General features: G+C 42.2%; 1 protein-coding gene across 4 annotated transcripts in view; it reads left to right on the forward strand.

The window, feature by feature from the left end:
• Positions 1-27,841, forward strand: part of LOC149251386 (protein REVEILLE 8-like) — a 302,326-nt gene that overhangs the window by 250,788 nt on the left and 23,697 nt on the right. For all 4 annotated transcript variants that reach the window (XM_089459399.1, XM_089459397.1, XM_089459400.1 and 1 more), the window contains exons 7-8: positions 4,032-4,091; positions 4,372-4,499. In XM_089459399.1, coding sequence (XP_089315525.1) covers positions 4,032-4,091; positions 4,372-4,455 — 144 coding nt within the window. In that variant the 3' untranslated portion in view covers positions 4,456-4,499. The remainder of the gene's footprint in view (positions 1-4,031; positions 4,092-4,371; positions 4,500-27,841) is intronic.

The raw sequence follows: 27,841 nt of genomic DNA on the forward strand, positions 1-27,841 counted from the left end.
GGGCACTTGGAGAACACACCAGAGGCAGATACTTAGTTACTCGAGTAAGATCGATTTTCTCACTGGTCGAAGTTTGGCAAGAGAAAATCGAATCAAAGGGAGAGTTACAGGTGAGAAAGTGAGAGAGGGCATCAGCATCAGCATCAGTCGAGAGTGCAAGGGAAGAAGATGCAGAGCAAAGAGAAGACAACGCAGAAGCTGTGACATAGGGAGAGACAGTGCAGGGGTAGGTTGACGCTAGGACTGCGTGGGCAATTTGATGCTGAGATATCATGGGAAAATTGATGTAGAGGGAAGAGGAGCACTTCTATTGGATCAAAAACTTGTTAGGAAGCGTCTCTAAATTTTCTCACAAAGAATCACCTTCTATTCTACTGGTTGTATCTTGTACATGAGATTTTTGCTGAAGAATAATAAAGAAACCCTCATCTGCTGCACCGATTTTTCCCACATTGGGTTTTTCTGGGGACGATTGTCCAGAAATAACTGTCTTTGTGGTTATTCTTGTGTTGTTATTTTTCTTTGCATTCGCTTTCAATAGTATTTAATTTGTGAAAACTGTAGTAGAATTTATTTCGATATTCACCGTAAGAACACTATGAATAACTTATTTCTGAGTTAATGATTAGAAGAAATAATATTAATCACTGCAGTAGGTCTATTCTACTGGTTGTATCTTGTACATGAGATTTTTGCTGAAGAATAATAAAGAAACCCTCATCTGCTACACCGATTTTCCCACATTGGGTTTTTCAGGGGATGATTGTCCAGAAATAACTATCTTGGTGGTTATTCTTGTGTTGTTATTTTTCTTTGCATTCGCTTTCAATAGTATTTTATTTGTGAAGACTGCAGTAGAATTTATTTCGATATTCACCGTAAGAACACTATGAATAACTTATTTCTGAGTTAATAAGTAGAAGAAATAATATTATCACTGCAGTAGGATTTCTATTTTGAAATTTTCACATGGTATCAGAGCAAGGTTAAGCAAGAGCGTAGACCGGAAGAGCCAACGTTGAAGAGGAGGGAGTTCAAAATTACTGCAAAGGAAGAAAATCGAAATCCCAGAAAATTGCGCAGTCCACCCTAGGAGGGAAAAATCAGATTAAATGTTTGCTAGTGACAAAAGTAGAAGCGCAGAAACTTCACCATAGAGCAGTATTCAGGAGAGGATGCAATTTTTTTGTAGCAGTCGTTGGGGCAGGATAGCATTAGAAAATAACACAAAGATGGACACTCAAATTGTCTCAGAATTGGCTTCTAAACTAGAAGAAGAATTCTCATGCCTAGCAAGTTCAGCATCAGTAGATGTTTGGTACATTGATAGCGGGGCTTCAGCGCATATGACTGGAGTACGAGAATATTTCTCGAGTTATCAAGAAGAACAAATGGATTTCCATATTACTATGGGAAATCGGACAAAGTGTACTCCAGTAGGGAGGGGCACCATAGCATGTCAAATGGAAGTAGGGACCAGCATCTGAGCCACCAATGTTCTGCATGTGTCGGGATTAGGAATGAATTTGATTTTAGTGTCCCAGTTAAAGGAAAAGGGATACGATGTATACTTCATTGGAAAGAAAGTATATGCCAAGCATCCAAGTTGGAAGAAGAAGAGACAAATTGGAGCTCGAAGGAACAAATTGTATAGGTTGCAGCTTGAGTCTCCAATGGCATTGATAGGCAACAACTATGATGGTGAAAAGGAATGAAATGAATTATGGCATAGGCGAATGGGACACTTACACCATGGAGCACTGAGGATGCTCAGAGAGACTGTTACAGGAGCACCAACCCTTAGTAGCAAGCATGATGTCTTATGCAGAGGATGTGTACCAGGGAAGTACGCTAAAGCAGCTTTTTCCAGAAGTAACAATGGAACAGAATGTGTATTGAGATTGATACACTCAGATATATGTGGTTCTAGGTCCACAAGAGCTCTTAGTGGTGGCGAATACTTCGTCACCTTTATTGATGATCACTCCAAGAAAAACTGGATCTATTTCTTAAAGACCAAGAATGAGGTCTTTGATTGATTCCGAGAGTTTAAGGCTCTTGTTGAAAATATGACAGGGAGAAAAATAAAGGTATTGCGTTTAGATAATGGTGGAGAATATAAGGACAAAGACTTCACAAATTTCTACGCAAAGGAGAGCATCAAAAGAGAATGGACAACTCCATATAATTTGGAGTAGAATGGAGTAGCAAAGAGAAAAAATAAAACTATTGTTGGGGTAGCAGAAGCTATTTTTTATGATCTAGACTTGCCTAGATTCTTGTGGGCAGAGGCTTGCAACACAACAGTCTATATCTAGAATAGAATTCCTCACAGAGCGTTGGGGAAGAGAACACCTGAAGGTGTCTTTACAGGGAAGAAGCTGGAAGTAAGTTATCTCAAGATATTTGGAAGCGTGGCATATTATCACATTCTAGATGAAAAGCGCAGTAAGCTGGATTAGACTGCAGAGAAGGGGTACCTTGTAGGATATAGCGAGGCTTCAAAGGCATACAAAATCTACATTCCTAACAGTAGGAAGATAGTAGTGAGATAGGTTGCAAAGTTCATGGAGGATAAAGCTTTTAGGAAGTCTCGAGAGATGTCAGCGGAAGGTCAGTTTGAAGGTGTTCCATTAGTCCAGTAGCACCCGGGGCTGCAAGGAGGACAGACAAGAGGACAAACTCCTGGATCGAGTACAGTGACCAGTAACAGTATTTCCTCAAAAGAAGGAAATCCAGATAGTTCTCAGCAGATGGAACGACATGATCAGGAGGAGGAGTTGATTGAGCCTCCCACCACCTTTGGTAGAATTAGCAGGGAAGTACGACAGACGCTGAGGGACGTAGAGGAGTTTGTTGGAGCTCCTAGAAGCGAGAAGAGGCAGCATAGACAACCTGATAGATACCAGGCCTTGGTTGCACAGGTTGAAGAACCCTCTAGCTTTCAGGAAGCCGTTCAACACCAAGTTTGGGTGGATGCCATGGTAGAAGAGTATAATTCTATCATGAAAAATGATGTTTGGGAAGTGGTGCCTATACTAGAGGATAGATCTGTTGTAGGATCAAGATGGATCTACAAGATCAAGTATGTTGCAGATGGTGGTATAGAGAAGTACAAGGCTAGGTTCGTGGCAAAGGGGTACACACAGAAAGAAGGAACAAACTATGAAGAGACCTTCGCCCCAATAGCTCAATATACCTCTATCAGATCTGTTATATCCCTAGAAGCTCAACTGGGATGGGAGATTCACCAGACGGATGTCAAGACAACATTAATGAACAGGGTGATAGAAGAAGAGGTGTATATACTATATATAATAGCCTGAAGGCTTCGAAACTCATGAGAAGAGAAATTATGTATGAAAATTAACGAAAGCCCTGTATGGACTCAAGAAGGCACCCAAAGCATGGTATGGTTGGACTGATAGTTACTTGTAGTAGTTGGGATTCGTCAAGAGTGATGTTGATCCCAATCTCTCTTGAGTTTATTATTATTATTATTTTTACTATTTTTATCTTGTATTCTTTATTTGCTATTCTTATATTTCTTTATTATTTATTATTATTATTATTATGATGGGGCATTACAGATCACATGACACAAAATATTTGCTGAAATGGGATTTGACACATAACGTTAGCTGCCTTTAGTGTACGAGTAAGTAGCCAATGTTACTGTAATCCAATATCATCTTTCAGCGCAAAATGTTTTGAAAAAAACCTTGGAATCTTTTGAATATTATCCTCGCCAAGCTTTGACCAAATTTCAATTGTGCCTTTTAAGTGCTTTTTGTTTTCCAAAGTGCGAGTGATTAAATTTTTTCTTTTCGTCCTTAACCAATTGCTGATCACGGTCCACCATGGTTTCCAAATATAATGCCGCCTTCAAAACTATCTTTTTGCATTGAATATTGTGGTGCAGGTTTGAGGTGATTGAAACAAAATCTTCCATAGTCACATTTTAGAGTTTTCCTTAATGATAAAGGTTAATGCTTTGGTATTTATCTTTTGTTTGTGTTATGTTGCTGCAGATTATGCTGCTAATGAGAAATCTCTCAATAAATCTTTCTAGCCCTGATTTTGAGGAGAATGTGAGTTTCAAAACCATCACCTGTTTAACTAATGGATTATATTCATTCCTTTTTATGGTTTATAGCTAATATGGTTAAAGGTACTTTCATAGAGCATGATATATTGCATATTAGCAAGCTCATGTCTTTCTGGGATGTTATGAAACTTGGTGCAAATATTCTTTACTCTGTTCTAGTATTTTGAAATAACACATCTTTAAAGTTCATATGTCTGTAATGAGGTGTATTTACATTGTCTTTTCTTATTAGATGTTGCACTGTCAATGATTTCTTCTTGCAGAAGCTCGTGTCATCTCCTTGTGATATGAATGTAGGAGAGCAGAGGCCTGCTGTCACAACCATTGTGGATGGGCAAGTTGTGTAGGCATAAGTTGTGCTGCATCAATTATTATAAGATTTTAGAAGCAGGTTTGCAGCTTCATATCTCCTGATAGAAAATGCTTATATCTTTCCTTCAGGGTGGAATTTCAAATATATGTCACAATTCATTGCATATGAGGGATTTTCTTACCACTAATATGTTACCTAGTACTTTCATTTTCAATAATTAAATGTTTTTGCATCTTGTAACATTTTCTGAGCTTCAATGGCCTTATATCCCTTTCATATCTGAAATGACTTACTATTTTCTACCATTGGATGGAATAACTGGGGTCTTCTCTGTAGATCATATTGAAGGAGGATGATAAACTGCACGTGTTTTGAACTTGTGATCCCATGATTCTAATCACCATAAGGCAACACAAACCCTTCTTAAGATGAAATTCCTCAAGCTCAAGTGTGACCCTAGGAGCACTAAAGAAGGGCAACCCAATGTCAATGTTATCGACTAATTTAGTGATCTCGACAAAGTTTTTTTAAGGTACTAAGATGGTACCACAGAGGACAAATGTCCACTGTGACCTCAACACAAGTTCCCACTCTTCAAGCCCAACTCCTACAAAAGGCTATGGGAGGCTTCCTTGACAGATACAAGAAACCTAACCCTAGATGAATAGTCTAATGTGTAGTATTGATATCTAAGGTGAAGGTAGCAGTTAATTGTCTAAATCTATTGATTTGAAAATCAAAATTCACTGTAGAAAAATGCAAACCAACAAGCAAAATTTGACTCAAACCTTTAAACATATTATTCTAATTATCAACAATGATTGAGTAAAAGACACCCTTACCAAATATGAGATGATTGACTTAAATTACCACTTTGCTAAGTGGCTGTAGGTAGACCAATACCTTGTTGTTTTGTACTTTTAGACCATTTTGTAATTCTAGACCTGCAAAACTGTTAAAAAAATGCAGACAAAGCAGCAAGCTAATAGGCCTTTTGAGACCACCCAAAAGTTCAAAAGCGCACCAAAATGATAGATCTGTGGTGAGGAAACTTGGGCAGCAAATTAATGATGATAAAAATGGCCCAAAATTTCATATCTGCAAGTAAATTAAAGTTTCCAGCAAGATGGAAAGTACTTATAGTGAATTGGGGTTGAATGAAACTACTTATAGCTAATTGGGGTTGAATCCCTTCAAAGTCACGTTACCACCCAAAATAGTTGTCTCATCAAGGTCTTCATGAGAGGCGAAGGTGTTACCACATAGGACAAGTACCTACTATCACCTTGGCACGAGTCTCCACTCTTTATGCTCAACTCGTATTGAAAGGCTATAGGAGGATTCCTTACAGAGATTCTTCACCAAACAAATTAAAAGATCAATGTTTTGATGAGCAGCAACTTGTACTCATTCAGCACGTGCAACCCACAGTGGAGCACAGGATGTGTGATGGGCCATTTTTGGAGAGTGAGCTAGCGGCTCATGTTGAACGCATGATGGAGGATGAGCAGACACCCTTGGGGCCAGCCATTGGAATGGAGCAGACAGATGTGCAGGAAGCCTTTTGTTGATTTGTGGTAGCATCGGCTGTGCTCTAGCCATGAAAATTGGTGGAGAGGCTAAAGCACATGAGATATCCAAGACCCAAAAATGGTTTGGGGAAATTCCACCCGGTTAGAGAGATATTAAAATAATTAATATTTTTAATGAAGTTCCTAAGTCTAAACTTAAGAAAATTAAAATATTAATAGGTATTAATATAAAACTGGGTGAGAATGTTCTAAATGACATGGATCAATCCAAATCTAATCTTAGCCATTAATTAGGGACTTAATCTCGGCCGTTGAAGTCTCAACAGGAAAAGGTATAAGAGGAGGCTTGAGGGTCAGTTGGAGACACCAAGATTGATCAGTCAGTTCGATTTTCTGAAGCGGGGTTTGCTGAGAAAATTCGAACAAGCGATCTGAGTTGCAGCGAGGGGCAGAGAGGCAAAGATAGTGCTAGAGGGCCAGCGCAGTGATTGAGGAGGCTACGCAAAGGTAGCAGGAGCCATGCAGAGGTAGCTAGACACTGCGTAGAGGCTGAGGGGCCTGTGTGGGTGACACAGAAGGCCAGAGAGTTGACGCAGAGAGGCAGTAGGCTGACACAGAGGGTTCTAGAGCTACGCAGGGCTGATGCAGAGCCTTGGAGAAGCGCTGAAAGGATTTTCGTGGGGCAGACTAGTGCTGAGAAGCTGAATATCTGCCTCCGAGAAGAGGTATTACTGCCGTGTAGAAATCTATGTTGGGTGAGCTAGTTTGGCACCCTAGTTGTACTCAAGAACGCTGCTTAATCATAAAACACTCAGAACTGCTGCACTAGTTTTCTCGCATCGGGTTTTTCCGGGGACGATTCCAAAAATAACGGTGTCCCTTATGTTTTTGTATATTATTTCAGTTGATGTCCTGAGAGACAGAGTTGCTCCTAAGCAGAAAGCAGCAGAGAGGGAGTGACGTAGAGGGCCTGCGTCATCATTTTGAGCCAGAGAGAGGGCCAGCGCAGAGGCAAAGAGAGGCAGAAGAGGCTCACGAAGAGCCATGTCATCCTACTCAGTCAGGTAGGCTTGACGCAGTTGGCCAGAGGAGTGATTCAACCTTTGCCGAATTGCACAGAGCTGGAAGGCTCAGGTCCTTTAGTTGCTGGGGCATAGGGAGCTGTGGGCAGATCGTGGATTAGGAAGCTGGTGGGGTGCTATTGTTGTCAAAGCAGAACAGTACCTAACGGGACAACCAAGGTAGAAGGAGTCGCTGCCTTGACAGATTTCTAGCCAAGAAATCCAGATCCGAGTTGTAGTTGTAAAGAGGATCGGATCGACAGTTGGCGGGAAGATTTCCGACAGGGAAATCGAGACTCAGAGGGAGTCTAGGAGAGAACTTCCAGGAGGGAAGTCGAGACTCAAAGGGATTCCACAAAAGGAGCGGAGATGGAAATGAACAGACTGAGGGATCAGGACAGGTTGGACATGGCCTCCAACTTTGTCATCTGGAAGGCAATGATCCTGTCTATTTTGGATAGATATTGCATCAAGGGCTTCGCCTTGAGAACCGTGGCTATCCCAGTCAAACCAGCTGATAATGAAAGGTTTGAGGATGCAATGGCGAAGGCAAAGTGCATAATCCTTGATAGGGTCAAGGATCATGTAATACCGCATATTGCCGAGAAGAACATGACAAACGAGGTGTGGGATACCATGACGACATTATATCAGGGCACTTCCGTGCAGAGGAAGATGCTGTTGGAGAATCAGCTGTGGTCGTATCAGATGAAGAATGGGGGGAAGATAGATCTATACCTCAGCAGGTTGCAAGAGATTTGGGACCAACTTACTTCCATAGGGGCCACACCGGATCAAGAATTCATGGTGAGGACTGTTGGAATTTCTAAGTCTAACACGTTAGAAACCCGTCATGTACTTTACTGATTTATTCCTACCTACTTGTTCTGTTAATTAACAAGTTATTTACCATGTAAATACTGGAAATAAATACAAGTACATGCTCGACACATTACAAATCATCAAATGAAGGAAACATAAACAAGCACACAAGTGACACCGTTGTTTTTGGACTAATGTCCCCAGAAAAACCCAATACGGGAAAACTGGTGCAACTATCTGAGGGTTTGATTTATTAAGCAGTTTCAGAATACAATTTGGGTGCCAAATCCGGCTCACCCAATAGAGAAAAATCTCAGTAGTAGTACCTCTCCTTCGGAGACATATGCTCCGGTTGAAACCCCGGTTAAACACTCCAGCAACTCCTCAGCTCCATTCTGCCCCACAAAAAACCCCAGCGTCAGCCTCTATGGATTGCGCCAGCCTCTTCTTCCCTCTGTGTCAGCTTTCCCGTTAGTTCTCGACAATTTTGGCTTCTGCCCTCTGCGTCAACTTTCATGGCAATTCTGGCAGTTCCTGACAGTTCCGACTGTTCCCGACAGTTCTGGCTTCTGCCCTCTGCATCAGCTTTCCCGGCAGTTCCCGACAGTTCCCGACAGTTTCGGCTATTCCCGGTAGTTCCAACTTCTGCCCTTTGCAGCAGCGTTCCTGGCTGTTCCCGGCAGTTCCAGCTTCTTCCCTCTACGTCAACTTTCCTGACAGTTCTGGAAGTTCCTGGCAGTTTTGGTTGTTCCCGGCAATTCCGGCTTCTGCCGTTTGCGTCAACTTTCCCAGCTGTTTGGGCGGTTCCTGACAGTTCCGGCTGTTCTTGGCAGTTCTGGTTTCCGCCCTCTGCATCAGCTTTCTTGGCTGTTTCGGTTGTTCTTGATAGTTCCGGTTGTTCCCAACAATTCTGGCTTTTATCCTCAGCATCAGCTTTCTTGGCTGTTCTGGCTGTTCTCGGCAGTTTCGGCTGTTCCCTATAGTTCCGGCTTTTGCCCTCTGCATCAGCGTTCCCGACAGTTCCCGGCTGTTCCAAAAATTCCTAGCAGTTTCGACTATTCCGGCAGTTCCGGCTATTCCTGACAGTTCCAGCTTCTGCCCTCTGCGTCAGCTTTCCCGGCTGTTTCGGCAGTTCCCGGTGCTATCTCTACCTCTCTGCTTCTGTATTCACTGCTCCTCAACTGCAACTTTGATCACTCTCTCAACTTTCTCAGCAAACCCTACCCCAGAAACTCGAAATCTTGATCTCTTTGTGTGTTCTCCAAGTGACTCTCAAGCCTCTTCTTATACTTTTCTCGTTGACAGATCAATGGCTGAGATTAAGTCCCTAATCAATGGCTAAAATTAGATCTGGCTTGATCCATGACTTTTGGACCATTCTAACACAGTTTTATATTAATTCACATTAATATTTTAATTTCCATAAGTTTAGACAGAGGGAATCCATTAAAAATATTAATTATTTTAATATCTCCCAAACTGTTTAGAATTTGCCCAAACCCTTTCTGGGTATTGGAGATCTCATGTGCATTAGCCTCTCCATCAAATTTCGTGGCTAGAGCACATCCGATGCTGGGTATTATTCAAAAATACTTCTGCATAATAATAAACCCTCAGATCTGCTGCACCGGTTTTCCCGCATTGGGTTTTTCCGGGGACGTTTGTCCAAAAATAATTGTCATTTGTGTTGTATTTTCCTTCTTGCTCAGTTTCCTGTTTCATCATATAAATTTAAATGGTGTAGGCTGCAGTGTATGTATTTCGATGTTTGTCGTAGGAAACAACAAATCACTTGTTCATGTAAATATAACAAGTAGGAGAAATATCATTTGTTGTTGCAGTAAGGATTCTGGGTGTATGAATTTTCACAATTTCCAGAAGGGATATTTGTTACCTTGAGGAGGAAGTCTTCCCTCAACATTCGAAGTTGTTGTTGCAGCCCCACTTGCAATAGAGGCAACACTTGCAAACCCTGATGAAATTGGGAGAGGAGGGGCATCTCCAATGGGGACATTCTTTCGCTTCCTTTTCCCCTTCCCTGCTGGCCTTGATTGAGTCATGAATGCTGTAAAAAAGTAAACAAAAAATGCACAGATTTGTAAAAGAAATGCACTTGCAACCTATTGTAATAAAAATGCAAAAAAAAAGAGAGAAAATGCACTTACCTGTTGCTTGAATCTCCTTGAAAATGCTCCCACACCCTTTTCTCCCTGCTCCCAAACACCCACAACAAACACACAACTGTTAAAATTGCAACTAGGGCCAAAATCCATGTGGGTCTGTTTATTTATGGCAACTGATATTTTTCTTGGATTCCTCTCGTCGAGAGGTGTAGGATTGATTTAAAGATCATCCGATTCTGACATGTATTCATGGAGATATGAATTTATTTGTGTTATGTGACAATTCGTCAAAGTCGGCCAGCGACCAAATTACCCACTTGTTCTCCATGTTTTAGTATAAATAGAGGTGGCCTTCAAGTCACTTTGACATACACACTCTTGTGATCTCCCTTAATTCTGTTTTGGGTTTGATGAAGAAGAGATCTAGAGGGAGTGCCCTAGGATATACGTTGGCCTGATGATGCCCTAATCCGCAATAAAGGGAAGAACCTAATGATGCCCTAACGCTGCCATGAAGTGTCCTAGACGTGGAAGGAAAAGGGTCTTCTTGAAGATCCTACGCTGCCCTAATTTACAGTCAATGAAACAAGCCCTAATCAAAGTCATGATGGAGAATCCTTAATGCTGTGATAAAGACTTTAATGCAGTCTTGGAATCACAGCAAGGAGAGGCTAAACGCTAGTCTAGAAGAGACCTTATGATGCAGATCTATGAGGCCCTAAATCCGTTGTCATAATATGCCCTAGCCGCAAGCTTATGAGGAGATCTACGCACAGAAAAGAGGAGATTTATATGCAGCTTAAAGAAGCCCCTATACGCTGTCCTAAGAGGGAGATCTAGCCACAATAAATGAGGTGTCTTCATAGCTAAAAGAAAGATCCCAATATGCATTCCCTTGTTCCCTAAGTGCTGCCTTATTCCGCAGCAAAAATAAGTTCTAGATGCAGCTCTATCCCACAGCTAAAGGTGTCTCCTATGTGTTGCATAAAAGAGGTCTAAATGATGGCAAGGGAGACCTGATCTATATGTTGTTGAAGTGCCCTAATCCGCAATCTTGTAGGAGACTAAATCATAGTCATGGAGGACCAATTCACTGCCTAAAGAAGCTCCTTAACGTTGTCAAGGAAGGGCCTTTGACACAATTAAGAATGATGCCCTGCCACTGTTAGTGCAACCCTCATTTAGCAGCAAAGAAACCTTATACACAACAAGGTGTTGGAATTTCTAAGTCTATTCGTCAGAAATTCTTCCTGTACTATCTGATTTATTTCTCTCTACTTGTTCATTTACTTAACAAGTTATTTACGATGTAAATACTGAAAATAAATACAAGTACATTATCAATAGATACAGATCATCAACTGAAAGAAACAAGAACACAAGTGACACTGCTATTTTTGGATTAATGTTCTCGGAAAAACCCAATGCGGGAAAACTGATGCAGCTATCTTAGGGTTTTATTATTAAGTAGTTTCAGAATACAATCTGGGTGCTAGAAATGGCTCACCCAACAGAGAATGCCCTCGGCAGTAGTACCTCTCAGTCAGAGACAGATATCAACCCCAATCTGCTGCACGAAATCTCCCAGCGTTAGCCTCTAGGGTCTGCATCAACCCTCTCTGGCCCAACGTCAGCCTCTCGGGGCTCTGCATCAGCCTCTACGTCTCCACGCTAGCCCTCCTCAGGCTCTGCACAACTCCTAGCTGCGTCTGCATGGCCTCTGGCTACTTCTACGTGGCCTCTAGTTGGCTCTGCGTCAACCCTCTCTCGGCTTCTGCGCTGATGCTCCCGGTACTATCTCTGCCTCTCTGCTACTGCATTCACTGCACCTCAGCTGCAACTTTGATCACTCCTTCGATTTCCTCAGCAAGCTCTGCCCCAAAAAATCGAATTCTTGATCAACTCGGTGTGTCCTCCAAGTGACCCTCAATCCTCCTCTTATACTTTTCTCGTTGACAATTCAACGGCCGAGATTAAGCCCCTAATCAACGACTAAGATTAGATCTGGCTTGATCCATGACTTTTTGGACCATTCTAACTCAGTTTTATATTAATTCACATTAATATTTTATTTTCCCTAAGTTTAGACTAGGGACTCCATTAAAAATATTAATTATTTTAATATCTTCCAAACTGGTTATATTCTGCCCAAACCATTTCTGGGTTTTGGAGATCACATGTGCTTTAGCCTCTCCACCAATTTTCGTGGCTAGAGCACATCCGATGCTACCCCAAATCAACACTCCTTAGTAGCAAGGACTGTGCTCTAGTAATACTCCTCACTAAGCATCACCTTGATCATCTGGCATTGGTCCTTGTGCTGATGCTAGGCCTACTGCCCAACATCCTCTGCACTGCTACATCATGTATGGCTACCCATGGTCCTGCCACTGCCACTACTGCATCTGTATGACAACTCCCTCTGCATCCGTGCTGCTGCCCATGGCCCTGCCACTGCCACTGCTGCATCTGCACTGCAACCCCTCTCATCACGCTGCATTGTGTTGCCCATAGCATTGCCACTGCTAACTTTTGCATTGCAACTGCTAACTGTTGCACTGCAACTCAGTTACTGAGAAGTAAGTAACTGATCTCCCAACTCTGACATCTCCGTCAGGCTAGAAACACTCTCGATGCTGAAGCTCCCTCTATCACTGACAAGTGCGCCCTCTCTACGCTGCTGCAACAACTCTGTGCATCTTACACCACTGCTTCACGTTGTTCTGAGACTCCTGCACTGTAGCTCCCTCTGTCACTCCATCCGCATTTGTCTCTACCAACATCCGCCAGTCCTGCTACTCCTCTTCGGGGCTCCCGTAGCAAGGTATAATCCAAGAGGTTGGGTACCTCGAGGGTCCTGCCTCTCATTGCCTATAGTCTGTTTGACTATAGCTCGATGTCTCCCCTCTTCCTCTCAAGTGGGGCATGAGCACTCATGGCATAGTCATCATCTATCTCCACTTCCTTCTCTGCCCTTGCTCATGCAGCCTTGGTCTCAGAAGACTCTCCCTTTCTCTTCTTCCTCGGACACTGGCTTGCATAGTGACCAGTTCCCCACTAGTGGAAGCATTTGACCTTGGAGAGGTCCTTCTTCTTCCGTTTCTCCTGCTTTCCCTCAGATGCTAGGGCAGCATCCTCCTCTTCCTCCTCCTTGATTCTGACCCCCTTGCTGCTGCTTCTCGCCTTGGTTAGCCTTCTGATCTCTTTTTGACAAAGAGCCGCCCACAGTTCCTCCCAATCTAGAAGGGTCGACTTGCCCAGTATGCTCTGGACAAATAACTCCCAATCCTCTGAGATTGCGTTCAATGCGGTCCTCACCAACATCTCCCCATCTGGCATGGCCCCTATGGAAGTCAACTGATCCCGAATCTCCTTCAATCGACCGAGGAAGGTGTCTATCTGTTCTCACTTCGTCATCTAGTATGACCACAACTGATTTTCTAGTAGCATCTTCATCTGCATGGAAATATGCAGATACAATTTATGAGGGCCTCCCACATCGCATTTGTCTTGTCCTTTCGGCAATATGTGGTACTACATGGTCCTTGATCCTATCAAGGATGATGCTCTTGGCCCTCGCCATTGCCTCCGTGTACTTTTCATTCTCAGCTGGGTCAACTGGGATTGCTATCATGTTCAAGGCAAAGTGCTTAAGATGATTCCTGTCTAGAATGGACAAGATGTTAGTCTTCCAGACTACAAAGTTTGAGGCTCCGTCTAGTCTGTCTTGATCTCTTACCCCATTCACTGCCATTTCGCTGCTCCTCTTTTGACTCTTCCGAGTCTCTCTACTTCCCTCCTAGAAGTTCTTGGTGTGACTCCCTTTGAGCCTCGATTTCCCTCCTGGAAACCCCTCTGCCAATGTCGAGATGCCTCCACTCCGATCGTTAGTGCAGCTACACCACTAATCCAGATTTCTTGGTCAGAAATCCTCGGCAACAACTCCCTCCTCCTTGGTCTTGCCCTGTTAGGTACTGTTCTGACCATAGTACCCCACCAGCTTCACTCTGCAACTTGGCCACAACCTCCTATGCCCCAACAAACTGAATGTTAGAGCCTCTAGGCTCTGCGCAATCCCGACACCAGCAAAATCTGCATCTCCTGGCCACGGGCGTCAATCTTTCTTGACTGCGAAAGATGATCGGGCATTGCGTAGGTCAGGTCTACTCCTCTCTACCACTGCACTGATCCTCTTCCCGGCTTGAATTGATGACGCAGGCACTCCGTCACCCCTTTCTTGCTGCTTTTCCGCTAGGAATAGCTTCTGTCACTTGGGACTGTTGTTTCTGCTGCTGTTGCTTTTCTCGACTGATGCCCTAAGTTATCTTGTGATTTGCAACCACGCTCTGATACCATGTTGGAATTTCTAAGTCTATCCGTAAGAAAATCTTCCTGTACTATCTGATTTATTTCTCCCTACTTGTTCATTTACTTAACAAGTTATTTACCATGTAAGTACTGAAAATAAATACAAGTATAGTATCAACAGATACAGATCATCACATGAAAGAAACAAGAACACAAGTGACACCGTTATTTTTGGACTAATGTCCCCAGAAAAGCCCAATGCAGGAAAACTGATGCAACTATCTGAGGGTTTTATTATTAAGCAGTTTCAGAATACAATCTGGGTGCTAGAAATGGCTCACTCAACAATAGTACCTCTTCGTCGGAGAGAGATATCAACCCCATTCTGCCCCACGAAATCTCCCAGCGTCAGCCTCTAGGGTCTACGTTAGCCTCTCTGGCCCAACGTCAGCCTCTCAGGCCTTTGCGTCAGCCTCTAGGGTCTGCGTTAGCCTCTCTGGCGCGGCGTCAGCGTCTCGGGCCTTTGCGTCAGCCTCTGGAGCCTCTGCGTCTCCACGCTAGCCCTCCTCAGGCTCTGCGCAGCTCCTGGTTGCCTCTGTGTGGCCTCTGGCTGCTTCTCCGTGGCCTCTAGCTGGCTTTGCGTCAACCCTTTCCCGGCTTTTGCGCTGATGCTCCCGGTACTATCTCTGCCTCTCTGCTATTGCATTCATTGCCCCTCTGCTGCAACTTTGATCACTCCTTCGATTTCCTCAGCAAACCCTGCCCCAGAAAATCGAATTCTTGATCAACTCGATGTGTCCTCCAAGTGACCCTCAAGCCTCCTCTTATACTTTTCTTGTTTACACTTCAACAGCTGAGATTAAGTCCCTAATCAATGGCTAATATTAGATCTGGCTTGATCCATGACTTTTGGACCATTCTAACTCAGTTTTATATTAATTCACATTAATATTTTATTTTCGCGAAGTTTAGACTTAGGGACTCCATTAAAAATATTAATTGTTTTAATATCTTCCAAACTAGTTAGATTCTGCCCAAACCATTTCTGGGTTTTGGAGATCTCATGTGCTTTAGCATCTCCACCAATTTTCGTGGCTAGAGCACATCCGATGCTACCCCAAATCAACACAAGGAAAGAGACTACTCATCCGCAACATAAGATGGCATTTATTCACAGTATGAGGAGGTTTGAAAGGATAGCATATAATTTCGGATTGTTGTAGGTGACAGCATGGTGATAAGTCATTGTTACATGGTGAAAGAATGCATTTGCACTAGATCAGCTTATGTAAACAACTGGATATTTGAAAGGGCTGACAGTAGAGTCAAGTTCTTATGATGCTTGGATGTTGGTTGATAAAGGATTGGAGGCCTATCTTGTTGCTAGGCTAGGCCGTAGGCCATAGCCAGCAACAAGGCTATTCTCAAGATTGCCTATCAGATGGACAAAGCTACTATCATGGGTTAATATAATTATGTTGAGGATTAGTCAGCTAACAAGGATGCAACATAGTGATGGTTGCAGCATGATAGGTGCAACACAGTGATGATGGATGCAACATGGTGCAGCATAGTGATGATGAAGTGCAGCATGATGGGTGCAACACAGTGATGTTGGATGCAGTATGATGAGTGCAGCACAATGATGGGTGAAACATAGTGATGGGTACAACATGGTTATGGAATCACCTATGTTCAGATTTGGTACCTCATGTGTCGTCTTCCTAGGAAGATCTCTGCTCTTATTTTGATAAGTCAAAATGTTGACTTCTGATGTATATGTACTATCTCTTTTGTTGAACTATTGAAGAACATAAGAAGAATTGATCAAGGGTTTCCCCACATTGGCTTTGCCCCTGGTTGTGTCCTCTTGTCTTGGCTTGTCTTTTGCGATTTATGTTTATGTTCTATCTGCATTTTACTATCATGCTAAATGTGATTTCTAATCTAGAATTGAGCTAATATGGAAAATTGAAGTAAATTTTCTCTCAGCATGGAACATACCTAAAATTAACATGGTATTAGAGTTGAGGTGAAGACAAAGCTCAAGCAAGAGTGAAAGAGCAATCACCAAAGACAGTTGGAAAAGACAAAAAGGCTCAATGGGTTCCTCATTCCACTTCAAATTCACCAAGGGTGAGGTCAAAGCAAAGAAGATTATCAGAGTGGCGCAGCGGAAGCATCTGGTGGCCTACCTAAAGGTAACTTCAATGGGAAGTCCGGATCTAAGGGTGGAAGGAAAGGAAGATGCCTTGCTTGCAATGAGTTTGGCCATTATGCGAAGGAGTGTTCGAATAGAAGGGACACATCACTTGAAAATGATAACAATCATTCCAGGGGCATCTTCAGTGATCGGAGGAATGACAGGTTCAATGGCAAAGGAAAAGGGAATGCAGGTTATCAAGGAAATGACCGACTCTTCAAGGAAAGCAAAGAACTCCAGATATGAAGAATCAAATATTGTTTCTGAGTATTATCTTATGTCGGCCCTCTCCATCGGACTCGTTGGGAAAATTGATAGTGGTGCCTCAAGGCACTTCACTGGATTTAGGGAAGCACTCTCTAATTTGATAGAGAAGGAAGCAATCGTGGAGATTATACTTGGAGTCAATGGCACCTATCCTAGAAAGGGTGTAGGGAATGTTACCCCTTAATTGAATGAGAGTAACACGATTCATTGACAAGAAATCCTTTATGTACTTGATCTCAAGAAGAACCTAGTGTCCATTTCGGCAATGGTAGTCAAAGGTTTCAAGGTGGTATTCATCAATGGAAAGGTATGTGTTTGGAAAAAGAATTTTAAAATATGCTTTTGAGTTCAGTGTTGGCAATTTGAATCAAGTTGCAGGAAGTCCATTGGGGACCATGTCAGTTGACACATCTCTTCTATAGCACCGGAGGTCTGCTCATTATGGGGCCCTACCCGATGTGAGTCAGATGGTGACAGGGATGCCTGAATTCAAGAAGAGCATGGAGGTACATGTCCGAGATGTACCGAAGGAAAATCTTACAAGGGGACCATTCCCCTCATGTAGCAAGTCCATGGGTTTGGAACAACCCGAGGGGTTTGAGATTCATGATCGGGAATCTCATGTATGCAGGTGGAAGAAGGCCCTCTATGGCTTGAAGCAAGCACCCCGAGCTTGGTATGAGAGGATTATTAGCCTATCTGATGAAGCTGAGATTCATTAGGAGTGAAGTCGATTTAAACCTTTGCTTGAAGGTTGTGGATGATAGACCTCTCATATTGGTACCTTATGAGGATGACTTCTTTCTGATAGGTGCAGACCCTCTCATTTGCAAAAGTAAGAGGGAGTTGGATTCCGGATTTGGAATGGTGAACTATAAGCCCGCGACTACCTCGATGAAGCCTAACTTTAAGAAGTTATGTGGTAGTGATGCTGGACCTGATTTGGGAAATGCCTATGAGTTTCAACTTTCATAAACTCATACTAGCATTGATGTTCATGGTGAACTCCTGTTTGGATATATGTTTTTTAGTTAGCTTGTTGAGCTCATATATGGTTGAGCCTCTCATATATGGGAAGTACCTCTCATCTGGCCAATGAGTAGGGAAATGAGGATAGGGACCATAATAGTATCGATGGACGCATTGTGTATCTACCATACTCCCTATGTTAGGATGACATTGATCTGGGATCAATTGGAACTGACTTCAGGTCAGTGAGAGTGGTATAAGGCACTCTCTTTATTTGGAACCGACTTTAGGTCAGTAAGAGTGCTATTAAACACTTTTTAAGTTTTTTATCTGGGACTGACTTCGGGTCAGTAGAGGATGGTATGATACATTCGAAAGATTCGTGTTTGGTTTGGGAAGAGATTATGAATTCATGAAATTTGTGAATACATAATCTACTTTCATTAAGTAATCTATTAGATAACCGTAAATAGAAAATATTGGAGACTATTTGGAATTCGGAAGAACTATGTAAAGGAGCTATCGATCAGCTCGAGAAAGCTCGGGCTTGCTTAAGGAACGTGGAAATGATAGCGGACGAAATCCAGGTAAATGGAAACTCCCAAATAGAACGAGAGAAAGAGGATCTTCTTCTTCTTCTTCATAGTTTAGCAGAGCAGTGCAGGGCACTGATGGCAAAGATAGTACCCACTGGTAGATGGATTAGCAGATGGAGTTCTCCCTAGTTGAGAGGGAGTGTTAAAATTGGCAACTAGGGCCAAACTCCATGTGGGTCTTCTTAGTTATGGCAGCTGATATTTTTCTTGGATTCCTCATGTCGAGAGGTGTAAGATTGTTCTAAAGAGCATCCGATTCCGACATGTATTCATGGAGATATGAATTTATTTGTGTTATGTGACAATTCGTCAAGGTCGGCCAGCAACCAAATTACCCCCACTTGTCCTCCACGTTTTAGTATAAATAGAGGTGGCCTTCAAGTCACTTTGACACACACACTCTTGTGATCTCTCTTCATTCTGTTTTGGGTTTGATGAAGAAGAGATCTAGAGGGAGTGCCCTAGGATATATGCTGGCCTAATGATGCCCTAATCCGCAGTAAAGGGAAGAACCTAATGATGCCCTAACGCTGCCATGAAGTGCCCTAGACGTGGAAGAAAAAGGGTCTTCTTGAAGATCCTACGCTGCCCTAATTTACAGTCAATGAAACAAGCCCTAATCACAGTCATGATGGAGAATCCTTAACGCTGTTATAAAGACTTTAATGCAGTCTTGGAATTGCAGCAAGGAGAGGATAAACGTTGGTCTAGAAGAGACCCTATGACGCAGATCTATGAGGCCCTAAATCCGTTGTCATAATATGCCCTAGCCACAGGCTTATGAGGAGATCTACACGCAGAAAAGAGGAGACTTATATGCAGCTTAAAGAAGCCCCTATACGTTGTCCTAAGAGGGAGATCTAGCCACAGTAAATGAGGTCTCTTCACAGCTGAAAGAAAGACCCTAATACGCAGTCCCTTGTGCCCTAACTGTTGGCCTTATTCCGCAGCAAAAAGAAGGTCCAGATGCAGCTCTATCCCACAGCTGAAGGAGGCTCCTATGCGTTGCATAAAAGAGGTCTAAACAATGGCAAGGGAGACCTGATCTATACGCTGTTGAAGTGCCCTAATCCACAATCCTGTAGGAGACTAAATCACAGTCATGGAGGACCAATTCGCTGCCTGAAGGAGCTCCTTCTTAACACTGTCAAGGAAGGGCCTTTGACACAGTTAAGAATGATGCCTTGCCACTGTTAGTGCAACCCTCATTTAGCAGCAAAGAAACCTTATACACAGCAAGGAAAGAGACTACTCATCCACAACATAAGATGGCACTTATTCAAAGTATGAGGTCTGAAAGGACAGCATATAAATTTGGATTGTTGTAGGTAACAGGATGGTGATAAGTCACTGTTACATAGTGAAGGAATGCATCTGCCCTAGATCAGCTTATGTAAACAACTGGATGTTTGAAAGGGCTGACAGCAGAGTCAAGTTCTTATGATGCTTGGATCCTAGTTGATAAAGGACTGGAGGCCTATCTTGTTGCTAGGCTAGGCCACATGCCCTAGCCAGCAACAAGGCTATTCTCAGGATTGCCTATCAGATGGACAGAGCTACTGTCATGGGTTAATATTATTATGTTGAGGATTAGTCAGCTAACAAGGATGCAGCATAGTGATGGTTGCAGCATGATGGGTGTAGCACAGTGATGATGGATGCAACATGGTGCAACATAGTGATGATGAAGTGCGGCAGGGTGTAGCACAGTGATGATGGATGCAGTATGATGAGTGTAGCACAGTGATGGGTACAGCATGGTGATGGAATCACCTATGTTCAAATCTGGTACCTCATGTGTCATCATCCTAGAGAAGATCTCTGCTCTTATTTTGATAAGTCAAAATGTTGACTTCTGATGTATATATACTATCTCTCTTTGCTGAACTATTGAAGAACATAAGAAGAATTGATCAAGGGTTTCCCCACATTGGGGTTTGTCCCGGCTGGCACCACATCTTGTGTCCTCTTGTCTTGGCTTGTCTTCTGCAATTTATGTTTATGTTCTATCTGCATTTTACTATCATGCTAAATGTGATTGCTAATTTGGAATTGATATTAAGCTAATATGGAAAATTGAAGTAAATTTGCTCTCAGCATGGAACATACCTAAAATTAACAACAACAAACAAAACAAGTGAATGTTCAAATAGAAAGGCAAAAACTGCCTTTATAACGCTGTGTGCCATCCTTTCCTCTGGATTCAACTCCAAAAATCGGCATTCGTCGTGTCCAATCGAGACACGATCCGGATTCGATTGTGTCCCGATTGGACATGACGAATACTGATTTTCGGATTCAAATTTGCCTGAATCATGTTTGATTTGTTGGATTCGGAACACGACAGGCATGGGGGATGAATCCGGTTTCACAGTCCACTACAGATCACGTTCTCGGCTTTTCCCACGGGAATGATACGAACCCATGTGCAAACTAACTCGTGTTCTCTCAACTCCCCCAATCCACTACCACAACTATTGTTTCATCTTATGGCAATGAATTTTGACTTCAACAAATTGGAGAGTTTGGTTCCCATAAATTTCACGCACTGTGTTATGTGCTTCCATGATTCGCTTAGCGTCGAGACCAAATTTGATCCTCTTTAGAGTATCTCTGCTACAACGTGTGATGGTCTCCATGAGCACAATATTGAATTCACATTTCCACTGAAAAATCTCGATTAGCCTCTGAGCTAGCATTTATCCTCGTAATTTCTCCATTGCGATTCAACAAATTTGGCCCCAAATCATTTGCCTACTCGGCCTCAGTGACTGTCATAGACAAATAAATCAGGCAAGTTTTCATACCACAACACGTAACATATTAGTTACGTCCTCTGCCACTGACAATGCATTGATCAATTGATTCACATTCAACGAAATCGCGCCAAGGAACTCGAAAAATTGCCCCCCCCCCCAAATCAGTAATCTCAGGCTCAGCGCATAAAATGAATATACATTGTCACAATCTCAGCCTCACATGGTTTCAATGCTCGATACAGACTTTTAGTTCTTGATCCCGACATGGTGATCAGAGAATCAAACTTCTCTTCCACAGGTGGTATTGGTCTCCAAATGATGTGTAGTGCAGTCTCTACTATTTGAATGAACTCGACCTCCTAGAGAATAATATCAATGCAATTTCGATCTTGATAATACCCTCGCCTCCAACAATAATTTGGTGATCTCAGCCTTGGAGAATGGGTTTCCATCTAAGAAATTTGGTCTTCTTATGGCAATGATATATGTTTTAAAAAAGATATGTATTTGGCCTTCTGGTGGATCAATTAAACTTGACCTCCTTTAGTTTTGATGATCACTGCCTGCAATCAGGTGCAACTCAAACTTTGAGAATCAATTTATCTCAGCAAATACCCTGCAACAATGATGAATTATACTCGGAAAATTAACCCTTTGGATAACGGTTCTGCTCCTTGGTCCAAAACACCTCCAATAACAGTTGTGGAAGCCCTGAAATGGCCTCCCTTTGATGCAAAGAACTCATCCTTTGACCTCCAGAAGAAAATAATAAACTCGGTTCCAAAAGACAAATCTAACTTCGATATTCCTTGACTTTAGACCCACAACTAGCCAAGAGCATGCTCTGATACCATTGGTATATTTCAAACAGATAAAATTTAAAGAACTTCAGAACACTAATATTCCTTTTTATTTTCACTTAGGATTTCTAGGAAAAGTGCTTCAGAAACTTTTTCCATAATTTCTTAATAAAAATAACACATTTACATACATGAAATACCGGCAAAAAATAAACCTAGAAATCCTTCAACACAAAATATACAAGAAATAGCCGCAAACTCGACTAGACTCAACCTTATTATAATAATATGAGAACTTATTACAATGACAACAATGGTTGGTAATAGCTCCTCAAATCACTAGAGATGTAGCCTAAATTGGAGATCTATGTGATTCTGGCTCCAATCTAATAATAATGTTGAAGCTCCGTGAGATTCCTTAATGAAATCTCCACAAGTGAGTTGGGGTTTCATCCAACTCACCAAGAAACCTAAGGGTGTTCGTCCTGGGGCTTCCTAAAAGATGAGAACCACATTCCCAAACCTCTCCAATAGAAAATACCACAAATCCAAGATGATCCCAAATGACTTGCTTCCCTTCCTTTTAAAGCCCCTCTCCAACCTTCTAGAAGCACTTTTATTTTAGTATTTTATTCCCCCTCTAGAAGCTTCCCCTTTTTATTTTATTTAAGTGACCCTTATATTTTATTTTAAGACATTTTTCCCCTTTTTTATTTAATTGACTAATTAAAGTCACTTTTAATCCTGGAGGATGATTAATTTGCCTCCATGCTTTCCCCAATGACTGAAAGTTACTTTTCACCATCTCATCTTGTAGATCTCTTCATCCCAGTTCCAACGAGCTATTACACTAAGGTGTTTCAACTTTCACCAAATAATCTGCTCCAAATACACCTTGAATGTATATAATTATAATATGCTCGATAATAACCTGGTTTTACGAGAATCGTTGGAATGCATTGGAACTAAGAATAGACAGTGCGAAATTGGCCCCAATGATGAAATACAACACGCAAACCTTGTTATTCCCCATAAAACTCCTCCAAATCCCTCCTGGCCCACTAATGACATAATCTCACTCCTATGACCACGCTGACATAAACCCTAGAAATTCATCCTAATCACATCATAAGGGAAACAAAAAATGGGGATATTACAAGAATGGGATTGCGGAGAGGAAGAACAGGGCCATAGTTGGGTTAGCGAGAGCCATGCTTCATGATCAGAGGCTACCTTTCTTTCTTTGGGTTGAGGCATGTAACATTGTAGTGTCTGTGTATCTATAGAATAGGAGTCCACATAGAGTTTTCGGGAGCAAGACTCCTGAGGAGGCTGTTTCTAGGAAGAAGCCTAAGATTGGGCACTTTAGGATTTTTGAGTGCCTAACTTATTCACATGCCCCTATGGAGAAGAGGACAAAAAGCTAGAACCCACAATTGAGAAGGGTATTTTTTTGGGGTATAGCAAGATGTCAAACGCTTACGACATATACATTTTTTCCAAGAGGAAGGTTGTTGTGAGGTGGGATGCGAGATTTGAGGAGGAGAGAGCCTCGAGGAGGTCACGAGAGTTACGTCAGTGTGATATTCCTACTTAGTATTTTGCTAAGTAAATATCAATTTTGCTCATTTTTGGTTTATTGCACGTATGCACTTAGGAAAACTGGGCTTAGAGGACCCACATTTGACTTTTGGCTTAAGAGGCACTCAAACATTAGAGCTAGAGGAAAATTTGCATCTTTGGTGGAGCATGCGGGCCACCACAAGAGAATTTCGGCCCACATGGGAAGTACGCTCTCATTGGAGTGGAATTGGTGTGAGGAGTTTGATGTGGGGCCACATGGGAAATTTTGGAGGCAGGTTGACAAAAGGAGGAAGAGACACTCATTTTGCTCATTCATCTATCGTTTACAAAATTGTCTTAAGACATGAGCACGCTTGAGCTGAAGGAAACTCTGCAATTGTTGTTTAGCACACGAGTGTCTCCGATCGGAGATCTCAACCCTTGCTTTGGTGGACTTCGAGTGCCAGCGCAAGGAGGGAGTTTCACCTTGCCTTTTTTGCACTAACAGCAGGAGGATCGAATTTCTGAGAGAGAGGCAGCTACAACAGTGCAGGGGCTGCGCAGTGTTTTGTGGGAGCACTTCGGGAGGTGGAGGAGTGAGTTGGGGATTGAGCTGAAACTTTGAGTGAAGGCCTGGGGGACATTTTGAGGAGCATTGCAGCCATTTTGGAGACCATTTGCAGCAGAAATTACAGGTGGGTCGAATTACCCAGCGGTTGAGCCATAGAGGGGAAATAAGGCCGAATTTCCGAAGTCAAGCAAAGGCCAATTCCTTCGTGGGTATTTCTGGGTATTTGGTGGAGATGCTGGGATTAATTTCCCAGAATTTTTTGAGCAGAAAAGAGGGCCCTAGCAGTAGATCTATTTAGCCAATAGCGTATTTCTGGGCATCTTCAATGCAGAGCTTGAGCAGCATAGCAGCAGATCAAAGGAGGGTGTCTTATTTGTCATTTGGGGCTTTGCTAGCTTGCCTTGAGCAAGCCCAGGTGCACTCATTCTAGTACCTTATTGTACACCCATTTTCATTAATAAAAAGAGCTCAGCAGTGCAGTTTTGGTGCCAATTTGTGATCTGATTGTTTGTCACTGTTTTATGGTGTTTTTGTGACTTGTCTATGTTTGCGTTGCATATTTACTGTTAATTTTCCTTAGGGATATTACAATCATGTAGAAAAGCAAACTCTTCAGCAGGGGAGTTCACCATAGGGTATAGGATCATAGGGGTCTGGAGGATCATAGGCTTCAGGGGTGACAGGTTCACAGGTTATAGGGTCACTGGGCATAGGTTCCCAGGGTATAGGTTCACCACCGATCACAGGGGCATCATTGTCAGGGGTACAAACTTCAGAGAAGGATATTCCCACACTAGTTACAAGAGCCCACTTTAGGGAAGAAGAAGCTGAAATGGCTTCATGACACCTTGAAAGAAGCACAAGAGTCAGTAGGAAAGCCCAAGTGGTTAGTTAGGGAAACTAGATCACCAGAGCACTTTGGTGGTTATTTGGCTATTGTAAGATACCCTCCTGGGAATACCTTAAGTTTCCCAACAAATCTCTGAGTTTTTATTGATTTGGTCACTGATGAATTTTGTCAAACAGTTTGATGACACATGGCTGTAGGTGATATTTTCTTTTGTTTAGTTTCAAATGAGTGCTCACAGTGATAAATATAAGTTTCCAGAACACTTCCAATAGCAGTACGTAAATAATAATGAACTCAGAAAATAAGCAGACCACTAGTAATTAATATCAACAACAACAGGAACACTTTATCTTCATTGAAAATGGCACATAAGTACACAACAAATTAAGAGCATATTTTAGAACTGATTTCAATAAAAACCCAACCTTCAAACCTGGTATGTAACACCCAGAAATATGATAGCCATAGTTATTATATCCCAGCAAGAATATCGGTCCTTCAATCACAAATATCAGTCCATTAATGGCAGCTCGAACTAGTACAAAAAAGGTGATTGGCCTCTTCTAAATGGCTGACTTGACCAACAAAGAAGGCAATAACTCAACCCTTATTCTCACAGCGTAACTCAGACCTCTTAGTTAGAAACTCAGCTCGGAAGTGAATTAGTTAACTAAGCCAGCACACTGAAAATGTCTCTGCCCTCTTTTACAATGATAACTCAGCTCCACACATAGCAAGATAACTCACTCTTTTTTGAAGAGAAACTTGGCCACCATAACAGAGGAAATGCAACCCTTGTGGAAGATAAACTCGGCCCCTTTAAGATATCAGTCCCAGCTCTGAAAGAGGAGAAACTTGGCCCTCTATCAGTGGTAGACTCGACCTTTGATGGCAAATAGATTCGACCTCTGAGATTTAAGTGCAATTCTTGGCACAGTTATTAAATTCTCTTAGGGCTATATTGTTCGTTGCTTTAGATAATTGCATTTCTTCATTTGCATATTAAGTTCACCCCACAGCATCATATCATTATTCAGTTTACAACTTTCTTCAGCAACATATGCAATTATATAGAAAAAACAATATCATCATCAATGCAGCGGAACATAAATGAAGAATAAAAGAAAAACATTCACACATAGAGACACCAAGATTGGTCGGAGACTAGGGAAAAATCCACTATGGGGAAAACCCTTTCAAATTATTCTTCTTATCATATTGTCATTGAATGATTCAACAAAAGAGAGTACAATGATCCATATTTTCAATCATAATCCTATCCAGCGAAATCAACTAAACAACATCCATGAGATGAACCCAACAATGCTAATAATCAAAACCCTAATTCAAAACTCTGCGATCAACTGTCCCTGTCTGCGGTCAACAGTAAAACTCAAACCCTAGCTTCCATCTGCACGCAGAGAGTGATGCGCTTGCGGCTGAAACCCTCCAACCACATGCATGAGCATGCGTCCTTGCAGTTGTGACCGAAAATTGCCTTTGTCATGCCTACAGCTGGAAACCAAAACCCTAAACACACATGTGAGCTTCGGACCCTACAATCTCGGACCTGTACGAATCATTCTTTGTGACCCAGCCTCAAACCTGTGTGAGCTAAAAGCAAAAAAAGAAGAATGATCATGATGATGTCCAAATGAGGTTCACTTGATTTGTATTTATAGCCATCAACCTGTCCTTTTGTGCACATGTGGGATTTAATTGAAAAATACACTTTCCCTTGTCCAAATTGAGCACTTCAATAGTCAAAATTGGTCCTCTCAAAAAGAGGAATCTAGTCCTGTGATTGGAATTTGTCACTGAGTTGCCAAATTAACAATAGTTCATCCTTATGCAAGACTAAATTTGTCTTTTGACTTCAGCCACTTCAATTTCTGCCCTCAAATCTGGAAGGAATTCGACCCACTTGATTTGTGAGCTCGACCTTTTAATGAGTTGGAATCTTTGTCCTTCTGCAAATATTGTTTAACACTGAAGTTTGCCTACAATGTTAGTTTTTGGTAGCATCAGATGTGCTCTAGCCATGAAAATTGGTGGAGAGGTTAAGGCACATGAGTTCTAAAGAACCTAGAAACCGTTTGGTGAAATTCCACCAGATTGTATTTTATTAAAATAATTAATATTTTTAATGGGGTTCGTAAGTCTAAACTTAGGGAAATTAAAATATTAATAGGTATTAATCAAAATATGGGTGAGAATGATCTAGAAGGCAGATCAAGTCAAGTTTTAATCTTAGCCATTGATTAGAGACTTAATCTCGACCTTTGAAGTCTAAACGAGAAAAGTATAAGAAGGAGGCTTGGGGTTCATTTAGAAACACACACAGAGATTGAGGAAATCGATTTTTTGAGGTGAGAAGTTCTCAAGAGGAAAATCGATTGGGGAGATCTTGCAGCAGAGGAGCAGGGATAGTTCGGAAATACTGACAGAGAGGCGGAGAGAAGCTTGTGGAGGCAGCGCAGCAACCAGGAGGACTGACACTGGGCCAATCTGGTCCCACACAATCTAGATGCAAAGCCAAAAGAGAGAGCGCAGAGGAGAAAGCTGCCTTCCATGCAGAAAGTCGGAATTGTCGGAACTGCTGGGAAAGCTAACGCAATGAGCAGAAGTGATAGCGCAGGGCTGACGCAAAGCCTGCATAGGGCCACCGCAGAAGTAGTGGGGGTTAGCCAGTCTTGCTGCTGGATCAATCGGAATTTCTCTGGTGAAGTGAGGTAAAGCTCACTCAGATTTTTCGCCATTGTATTTCTTTGGCATAGGATTGTCGAGAGGGCATCCAACATTGCATTCAAAATTACTACTTAATAATAGAAAACCCTCAGAGCTGCTACAACGGTTTTCCCGCGTTGGGTTTTTTCCCAGGACTATTTTGTCCAAGAATAACTGTGTCCTATGTATCTTGTTCTTTGCTCAGTTTCCTTGTTTCATGTAAATCAAATTTAAGTAGTGTAGGCTATAGAAGTAGTTTACTTCAGTAT

This window comes from Pinus tabuliformis, chromosome 7 (genome assembly GCF_031772625.1).
Source record: "Pinus tabuliformis cultivar Carrire ecotype Pingquan chromosome 7, CPIR1, whole genome shotgun sequence".
Taxonomy (NCBI): domain Eukaryota; kingdom Viridiplantae; phylum Streptophyta; class Pinopsida; order Pinales; family Pinaceae; genus Pinus; species Pinus tabuliformis.